Raw genomic sequence first — 10346 nt, forward strand, 5'->3', positions numbered from 1 at the left:
AAATGTCCCGTTACATGAGTGTTTTACACAAAATAATATTCATGTGGTCATTCCCTCACAGGGGTGCCACAACTACACTGCTGTTTTGACAGAGACACAGTGTGTTTATCTAACTTGGCTGAAGCCAAAGTTCTCCAGACAAATTCAGTCTGTTTCTGCCAAGTGTGAACTCACTGGATGAGCGCCAGATACACAGAATCAAAAAGGGATAAATTACTTTTCTTATGTCAAGTTCATGTCACTAACAGCTTTGCAGGGTATAGCAGTCTGTACCTGACGCCGGTCATCCCACGTAGTCTTCCTCTCATATTTGCAAATGCGGCTCTGCGTTTCCAACAGAGGGAGGGAAATCTGGGAGGATGTTTATTTTAAAAACCCTTATACATCAGGTTCTTGTTCTCTGCAGCTTTCAGCAGAATTTCCTCACCAATGTGGTAGTAGTGCAATCTCAAGATGATGGGCCGAGGAAGATGACTTTGTTTGGGACGCTGGCGATTCACTCTATGTGCTCGATCGACGAGTGGCTTCTCCTCGAAAGATAGCGCCTCCGCCAACAGGTGTGAACCAACTCAGTCATCTTGGGTCCCTCTGTGCCTTCTGGTATTCCTGCAGTTCTTAAATTATTCCTCTTGGAGTGCCTCAAGAGCTCCACATCTCTCATCTAACTTCTTTACCTCCGCAGACAAACGCTCCACAGTGGCCTGGAGAGTGGCGATGGTGTCAGAGTGGTTCGAGGCACAGTCCTGCAGTTCAGTCAAAGTGTTATCATGCCTGGCCACGTCGCTTTTTATGTCCGAAATTGAGGGCTGGATGCTCTGGTTCAAGGATGATATCTCGCCTCCTATGGTGGTAGAAATCTCTAATATGCAAGTGTCCAGTGCTAGTTAGTTAGTTCTAGTTCTAGTGGTTAGTGGGGCTTTATTTGATGATTCTAGTGTGTGTTACATTGTTGTCATATTGTTGAGTCGCAGAGCTGCACAGTGTTACAGTTTCTGTAGATCCCTCTGTGAATAATGTTCACTGAAACTGATCTGTCGGAAGGTGTCGGAAGACATTCAAAAGCATCAAAAACTGTTGGAACTGGTGAAGGACAACGTGGTCAAAGCTCAGGAAAAAACAAAGGGCAAAATAAAAATGATGAAGAGAGATGTCGTCTTCAAAGTTGGTGACAAAGTTTTAAGAGCTAACATAAGAGTCTAGCAGAGGAAAGGGGGGAAACTTGAAGCAAACTTTTTAGGCCCTTACATTATTACAGCAATCCAAGGTAAAAGTGCAGATCTTCAGGATTCCAATGGGACAATCATTCCAAAAGTAAATATTGACCAACTAAAGTTAAGCAAAGACAGCATGCCAAGAGTGCCACACCAGGGTTTAAAGAAAACAGCAGCCACATTACTAACAGCACAACCAGGTCCAGCAGCACCAGCATCTGCTCTAGCTTCACAGGCTACAGCAGCACCAGTGGCGGTAGCACCACCACCTCCTCCTAGAGCTACACAGGCTACAGCACCAATGGCATCACTTACATCACTACCAGTTCAAACACAACTTCCATCTCCAGTTCCACAAGGTATACCAATAACGGTATCAGAACCAGAGTCAGGATCAACAGCACAGAAAGAGAACGAACCACCAGAACCAGCCACAAGTGTTACAGCACCAGAACACGCTACAGCTCTACAAAGCGAATCCAAAACAGCAGCAGACCCAGCCTCAAAGACAATAACAGCAGACCAGGCCTCACAGACCACAACGGCAGCAGACCCAGCCTCACAAACCACAACAGCAGACCCAGCCTCACAAACCACAACAGCAGACCCAGCCTCACAGACCACAGCTCCAAATGCTACAACCACACAAGCCTCAGCTCCACAGATTACAGCCCAGCAATCTACAGCACAAACCATAGAACCAACAGTTGCAGAGAAATGTAAATAAATATAATATTTTTTTATTTTTAAAAAAAGGACTTTTGTTCCTATGACAGTGTTTGTTTCAGTACTCTGTAGATCATGGCATAGGAAATTTTACACCTTTAAAAAGATTTTGTTAGGTATATTTCCTAACAGAATATTTAAATTTAATAATATGTTAATGCTTTAAAAAAACATTCATGGGGCAAAACATTATAGAAAACTTGTAAAAGAATGTAAGCCACATGTGTAAAATTACACAAATGAAAAAGTGAGTCCTTCAAAACTGTGAATCTTTCTTTTGTTGTTGTGTAACCCAGAATGTTCATGATTTATATTGTATATCTGATGTACACTAAGAGTGAAAAGTTTGGACACACCTTCATTTTAATGTTGCTTCTTAATTTCCTTGTCTATTTTGTAGATTCATTGTTGATTAGAACTCGAGGCATCAAAACTATGAATGGACACATATGGAGCTGTGGAACAGCCTGCCGGAGGAGCTCAGGGCCGTAGAGAACGTACATGTTTTTAAGAACAGGCTCAAGACCCACCTTTTTAATTTAGCTTTTACTTAGCGTTTATTTATTTTATGCTTATTTATTCTATCCTGTCATTCTATTATTAATTTAGGCTTTACCTAATATTTTTTGGTTTTATTCTTATTAATTTTTTAATCTTCTTAATCTTCTGTGTGTGTGTGTGTGTGTGTGTGTGTGTGTGTGTGTGTGTGTGTGTGTGTGTGTGTGTATTGAGAGTGTGGGGAGTGAGTTGGAGGGTGGGGTGGGCTGCTTTTAACTATGTAAAGCACTTTGTGCTAAATTTTTTTTGTATGAAAAGTGCTTTATAAATAAAGATTGATTGATTGATATGGAGCACTAACCCTAACACAAATGATGTAGTAAACCAAAAAGTATGAAAGAATCAAAAATATTTTTTATATCTTAGATTCTTCAAATTAGCCACCCTTTGCTTTGATCACTGCTTTGAACACTCTAGGCATTCTGTCAGTGAGCTTCATGGGGTAGTCACCTAAGATGATTGTCACTGCATTAAAAGCATGAACACACAGAAAAACACTGAATGGGAAGGTGTGTCCCAAATTTTGACTAGTAGTGTATGTTCTTCATTTTCTTATTTTCTAAAATTGCTGTCATATATGCTGCTAGTGACATAGAATGCCCACTACAAGAAGTATATTAATGTTGTGATGATGACTGCCTGCCAGCAACAGTTTGAAAGATCAAATACTCTTTAAGACGCTGCTTTTAACAGCCCAAAAATTGACACTATATTTTAGAGATAATAAAACTAGTTTTGGAGGAGAAAAATAACATTTTTCCAGAAACGGTTATGTAATAGTAAAGGCCACAGGTGCAAGCCTTGAGCCTGAGTATTTTAAAATATAGTCATGTAGCTTCAACTAAACATAATTTTAAAAATTTGTTGTAATAGGTGTTTCTGCAGGAAAAAAATTTGATAGGGGCCAAGAGCTTTTCTATTGCTATGTATTTAAATTTCTTTTCTTTCATTAATATGAATTTATTTAAATGTCTTTGTAGAACATTGTAAGTGTAACTTTACCCCCAAATAAAAGCAAATTTAAGTGCTCTTTTTTTTTTTTTTTTTTTACAAAATACAATGTTAAACCATGTGCCCATTTTATCAGCGTCTTAAAAGTATTTACCCTGAAACACGTCTTTTGTCAGACACTACATAAGAAATTATGCATTTTAAATTTTGATTTACATTTAGTCCTGCTGACTTATCTCTTTTTCTTATTACTTTTTGTAGATATAATGGATGCCTGGGCTGGAAAGAGTCCTCACATTCTACTCTCCAGAATTGGTGCTTACAAATTATTCTACTGGGATATCCAACAAATTGGTACAGTGATCTAGATGTAGATGTTAAATTAAGAAGTCTAAAAAAACCAAATGGTCTCCAAAGTTACTGTACTTATTGGTTATACTGTGACTTATTTGGCAAATATACCCTTTGTGATAACAAAGCCAATATGGATTACAGATGGGGGGGGGGGGCACACATTTTGGCAGCCGATGCCACACAGCCTGATAAAATCTGTATCCCTCCATAACTTTTGCTGTGAATAAGACATCTTCTCTGAAGTTACAGTACTTATTGGTTAGATTGAGATTGATTTTGCAAATGAACTCATTCGTGATAGCTTCGCTACAAAGTGTAAACCGAGTGTAAATTCACTGGAGAGCGACGTGTTTCCATCTGGTTTTACAGTATTATAGTATCAAAGTCTTTTTCTAGACAAAGTATTCCCAGCAGGTTATTTCAGTGTACAGTATAAGGTAAACTGTCTTCCACACGGCACATTACAATGTCACGAAACTAATATTAAATTCATCGAGTCTGCTGTTTTCCAGCTTTTACTCTTTATCGCGTCGACTGCAGATCAGTGACAAGTAGCGTACAGAACGGAGCTGGGCAAGTGGCTCCTCCTACTTTGCGCACTCCCGTGAATGGGGAAACAATTTTTGACGGGGGTAACTACTTTGGCACAACAGCGTTCTGCCGTCAAGGGCGATCATTGGTTAAATGTGATCATGTGACTGATGCAAGCCAGATCCTTTTATTTAGCAAAACTGTGATTAATAGTTAAATATTATTGTTGAGGGGCACAGACAGGACTCCGCACGCACACACACATTAAAAAATAATAATAATTTTTTTTTTTAAAGTTGCCTCAACAAAAGGGCACCTTGGGCACCCATCAGGAAAGGGGCGGGTGCTCAAGCCCCTCTAGCCCCCCCCCCCTCTGCACGTGCCTTCCTTTAAAGGTTCTTCAATGAACCACTGAAAGAAATGGTTCTTCAAAGAACCATTGTTTGAAAGGTTCTTTGTGGCACCAAAAAAGGTTCTTCTATGGCATCAGTCTAAAGAACCACTTTTGGTTCCAGTTGGCACCTTTATTTTTCTGAGTGTGGGGTGGCAAGTGCCACCCTAAAATGATCTCTTGCCACCCCAAGTGCCACCCCAGTTTTGCATATGACAGTGTTGTTTATTAAAATAAGATCGCATTAACAGTTTGAGCGTAGTTACAGTCAACAGTGAATATAAATGCTAAAACTGAGTATATTCCATAGTGTCCCCCCCTGCATCAGTAACAAATGGTTCAGCCCATAGCAGGACAGCTTTTTTCTTGTTTTCAGCAGCAAGCGATGCTTATGATCGTGCCAGAGCACATTCTGAACAACACCATGGGAATTTTGGATTTTACACAGGTGGGTGGATGTTACACTGTGGAAATGGAGGAAGGTGAGTGTTATTAACCCTCTGTGGTCCACGGACACGCTGCACCTCCAAATCACATGACTGATGTAAGCTGCCATAGCAACAAGCTGCAGCAACGCTGAGTCTCTGTTTCAGCCACATTGAAAGTTCAGACTTCAAAGTTTTTAAATTTTAATTACAGGCCAGTAAATCCAGAGTTATGATCATATATATCAGCCACGCTTTGTTCTAAACACTGTCATCACGTTTGTGTGTGTTTTAAGCGTTTTCTAAGGACAGCGCGAAAACAGTAAAGAAAGGAAAAAATCCACGTTTCCTATCGGTGGAAAAATGCACCATGTCGACCAAGAAAATTTCTCTAGATCCGCCCCTGGTCTTGCTGCCACAGATGGAGCTCCCACAGCCAGGGGAAGGAGTACTAGCAGTCCAGAAGCAGCGGCCAGCCAACCAATGCAGAGGCCGGCCACTTCAGAGAAAGCCAAAGACAGGACCCTGGACCCCAAGAACCACCCGACACCTGGGGGAACCCCGACCGCGCAACTAAGAGGAACAAGCCATCCCCGGAAAACAACCCTCATAGGAGCAGGCCAGCAAGTCTCGCACCAGTTGTGACATCACATCCTGTGTCGTGCGACATAATCGTTGTGGTGCGTTGATCAGTATCGCTTAATTTTTGTAACTTGATCCATTTGCCGTGGTCGTTGCAATCATGCTCATTTTTCCACCATTTTAATGATGATCCTGCACCGAAGCTCAGAGACACACGAATACACAGAGTGAGATGTTGAAGCAGTTTGAAAATGTGAATTTGTGGAGAGAAGTTTGCAAAAAACACCCTCAACAAAGTCGTGGCTTCCAGGTTTGGCTTCTCCTTATCAGCTCGTGTGACGTGAGCATAAATCTTTGCACAGATAATGTTCATATGTGGATTCCTGGTTTTCTGCAGTTAACTGTGACCCAAAGCGTATTTTTAAAGTGGTTCCAGGCAATAAAGTCTAAAAATAAATACATCTACTTCCTTTTTCTGTGTTCCAGCCTCAGTGACTCTGACACAGTGCTGTAATATTTACACCTCTGATGAAAGCAGAGTTTGTAGTTGCAGAGAAATACTCGACTCATTTTGGGCATTTACGAGCAGGAACCTCAGAAAGCCCCTCGCTGCTTCACTGGTTAAGAAGCAAAGCAAACAAAGTTTAGGAACGAACGTCAGCACTTCACTAATGAATGTAATGCTGATTCATGTGCTTGTTTTGTAATGTGCATGTTGTGCGTTGCTATTTCCCATATTCTTTGGCACTGATAGATGAAGAGTCTCAGGCAGGACCGAGGCTGCCAGCTGCTGACAGTGAGCAGGGAGAGAGCAGCAGAAGCTGGGCAAGAGCAGGGCACCTTCAGCCCCCTTCATCAGTCAGAAATCATTTGGGTGTCTGTGTGAAATGTCTGATTTTTAAAATCTTTTTGTAGACATATTTATTAAATGTTTAACAATTATATAGAAGAAAGACAATGTAAAGAACAAAACATGACAAAACAAAAATGAGTTGAAGTTATGAACTGTTTCTGAGAGACAAATAACACCAGGATCCTTTTTGTGTAGCTGACAGCTGGTAACTGTGCAGGGGCGGGTCTAGCAAAGTGTTGCCAGGGGGGCAGGCAGGGCATTAACAGGGAGAGGGGGGCACAAAGAAATACTTTTCTTTCTTGTTCTCATTTAAAATGTCTCACTTTTAATAAATAATTATCTGAATCTTACAACAAACGTTTTCATCTGATGTAAAATGTATAGAAATCCATTATTGTACATAGTCATTTTTTTAGGGTCCCATCATAATTTCTTCAGAAGTAAGTACTGCATATGATGCCAGTGTTTCCCACATTTTCTAGATTCTGCACCAGTACTGTGTGTAAAATGCATCAAAAAGTCCGTTTGATTCTTTCTCACCTGTCTTTCTGTCTCCTTTCACTTTTTAAAGGTTGCCATGTTAGAAAACATATTTTGCCCTGCCGTGCTGTTTATTGATGTGGCAAATGAAAGGTTTATGAAAATATATCTAAATCTGTCATCAGTAATCAGCAATGATCATGTCTCACCTCTAGTCTCTGTCTTAATGTCAGGTTTCCACCGTGTGTTGTAGATGTTCAGGAGGTTAACTCGAGCAACAGTCTACTTCCTGTTTAGAATACCAGGACAGGGAGGATGGTGCAGGTTTAAGTTTATTAGACTGATGCATGTATACCAACAAGACAGCATCCATCACTGTGACAACAGCGTTTGTTTTCATTCAAAGGCTTCATGGTTTTTCCTTTAATACCTGGGGGGCCGGTCTCCAGTCAAAATGCCCGCGACCATTTTTTGTCCCAGTCCAGCCCTGGTCAGGAGTCACAGTCAAGTGTGAGCTGCATGGCCCCTCTATGAACATTGTGGCTTTCCTAATGGCCCCTCTTGAGTCTAATTGTTGAATGTTGTCAATGTGTTTCTTAAATTTTACAGGTCTTAGTTCAATCTGTAGGATCAAGACATTCCTTTGATCCTGACCACCTCTCCACCCACTCTGTGCTGGGGGAGGATTATTGTCGACACATCTCTTGTGAAGATTCTGTTTCTTGTGTGGTCAGCTTCCTGCCCTTTAGTGGCTTCACTGTGTTGTGCACGCTGAACCAATACAGGAAGTGAACCATATATTGGGTGTGGGGGAGATCACCATTTTATGGCTAAGGATGCTGTTAGAAACAGTTGGAAGTCACACACACAGAGAGACACACAAACACTAACTCACTCAAACAGCTGAACTACAATGATCCATGTAGCAAACACAAACTGTTATATCGCCTTTGGGCTTTTGGAGCCTTGACCTGACTTTTAAAAAATAATTGGAAAAAAGCTCTATGCTGCTACAAAATGAAAAATAGATATTTGCAAAATTCTGCCCAAGTATGTATTTTACCTGGTTACTGCGTGTGGCGGGCGTGGTCTGCAGCGCCGCTGCAGGGGAGGCGGACGCACCTTAACGTCTGTGCTCTCTCTGCTGTTGTTGGTGTGTGTCGGGCTGTGAGCTGCAAAGCTACAGCCGGCTGTGTGCGCACAGCAACCGTGTGTGTAAAGTGGTCAATAAAGAGATGCTGAAAAGCGCGTTCATGCAAACATCGTCGGGTCTGCCGTGATATGTTTACAACGGGACTTCTGCTCCTGAACCTCTGCGCACAGCGTCTGCAGGTCGGGGCTGTACGAAGTCACTTTATCTCTACAGGACTGTAAGCTGTCGTCTGTGAGGCGTGAGCGTGTTTGTTTGAACACAGTTCACGGTGGAGAACAGCTGCTGACATAATGTGGATCCGAAGATCCATAACTGGCCTACCTGGGGCTGAAAGTCTCCATAAATGCAGGCGTTTCGGCGGCTACACCGGCTTCCACGAGTGTGACGCTTATTTTGAGAAAATAATAGAATATAAATGTATTTTTAGATTCCAATATCACAATAATCTTCCAATGTAGAACTACAAGTTAAAAAAGAAGTAACATAAATCAAATCCACTTCAGCTAAATACTTCTCATTTATTTCCATCTTACATGCTGTGACTGCAGCCATTCCCACATCTCTGTGAATGGGACTCATGGACATGGATCAGTGGTTGTTGATCAATGGTCCTGAGAATCTGCATAATTAAGATGAAGGAACGGAGCTCCCAGCCCATCGTTCCTGCAGCTGCTTTCAGTCTTTATGCAAATGTCCTGTTTGTAAGACTGAAACCTGCAGCTGAGACTGAAGACGTCACCTGATGATGACGACACGTTTCTCCCACAAAACGCTGCGTCCAGATGAACAGAAGCAACAGACTCACTTTCCTGGATGATTGAGATGCATCAAGACTTCATTGTGTGTTACTTCTCATTCAGCACAGACACATTATTCCTGTTAGGTCATGTCAGCTGTCACTCAGTACAAGCACAACTGTGAACAACACAAACTTCTCTTCAATGTGTCACAGAAACACTAAGTGTGAGAGCCTGTATGACACACAGGACAGACTGTAAGCTCTGCTGGCTGCACAGCACTTTGTAGCAGTTTTCCAACATGTCCTCCACCCGTGATGTCAGTGGTGGGACCCCAGTCACAGCACTCAGCACCACCTCCTTTAAATGGATTTTATAGCAGTTCCTCCCGTTACTCGGTGCAACGCTTCTTAAATGTGTTTTTGCAGGATAAAACACAGCAGGTGGTGTAGAGAGGACGTCAGCTGACGGAGCAGAGGGAGGCAGACTGTGGATAAATGACAGAGTGAGAGGAGAGCAACCATGACAGAAGCACAGGTGTGGCAGATAGAAGTGGCTTTATAGACACTTATTGTCAGTCCTCGTGCATGCTGTGGAAATAAGTGTCTGTGTCATGAGGTGACATGTGAGCTTATCTTTGGTCAATAAAGCTGAACGACCAGTTTTCACTTTGCTTGTTACGCTTGTTTAGTGACGTCTGGGTTTCTGTGGAGCCCGAATTTTGATGAGTTCTGGTGAAATCATCTGAGATCATCTGAGCATCGGTGAAGAGTCAGCAGAGAAAGTGTGGGACAGAAGTTTGCTTTGGACACATGGACTGAAATCAAAAAGTAACAAACAGGATTTCCAATGGACAGTATGGAGAAGTGAAAGTACACAAAGGCTGTGCTGGAACACGTGTGTTACACTTTTTGACAGCTGAGAACAAAACACAATATTTTGCATCATCTCTGCAGTGTCTCTTCTTTCCTCTGCTGTTGTGCTTTTAGCTCCAAACTGTTTCAAATGGTTTGTCAGCAAGCTGACCTCTGACCTCTGCAGTACTAACTCCTGACCCGTACAAAGAGCGGGCGTTTCTGACCTTTGACCTGCAGCTGTATGTCTCTCAGTCTCAGTTCTTCTCTCTGATGGAGCAGGTGTAGTTGCTGCTGACAGTCAGTCGTTTGTTTTCTCAGAGTGAGGCTGAAGTCTGAACTGTTCAGAGCATCAGGTCTCATCAACGTGCGCTGCTGTAACGCCGCTTTGTCCTCTGAGATCACCAGGTATGAACCCTGAGTGCTGACAGAGCAGCATGTTCCCCCTCATTCACCTCCACCACCACAGCCAAGGCATGCTGGGAAACTGAGGACACACAGACGGAGAACTGAAGTGTCTGCTGTGTGTTCATCTCAGAG

The 10346-nt window shown here is 42.3% G+C and overlaps 1 protein-coding gene across 1 annotated transcript; it reads left to right on the plus strand.

The window, feature by feature from the left end:
- The first annotated feature begins 828 nt into the window (after positions 1-828).
- Positions 829-3947, plus strand: LOC146640620 (uncharacterized). Its single transcript, XM_085400016.1, has 2 exons — positions 829-1930; positions 3708-3947. The coding sequence occupies exons 1-2, from the start codon at positions 1348-1350 to the stop codon at positions 3812-3814; spliced, it is 690 nt and encodes a 229-aa protein (XP_085256142.1). The 5' UTR covers positions 829-1347; the 3' UTR covers positions 3815-3947.
- Positions 3948-10346: the final 6399 nt, after the last annotated feature.

Source organism: Rhamphochromis longiceps, unplaced genomic scaffold (genome assembly GCF_057381845.1).
Source record: "Rhamphochromis longiceps isolate RC_006_pf unplaced genomic scaffold, R_longiceps_female_GT1.1 unmapped_scaffold_4, whole genome shotgun sequence".
Classification (NCBI taxonomy): Eukaryota; Metazoa; Chordata; class Actinopteri; order Cichliformes; family Cichlidae; genus Rhamphochromis; species Rhamphochromis longiceps.

Excerpts from the sequence above, each read along its gene's own strand:
- LOC146640620 (XM_085400016.1), top strand. The coding sequence starts at position 1,348 with ATGCCAAGAGTGCCACACCAGGGTTTAAAGAAAACAGCAGCCACATTA. Across the intron at positions 1,931-3,707 it reads ACCAACAGTTGCAGAGAAAT|ATATAATGGATGCCTGGGCT; the intron begins GTAAATAAATAT and ends TACTTTTTGTAG.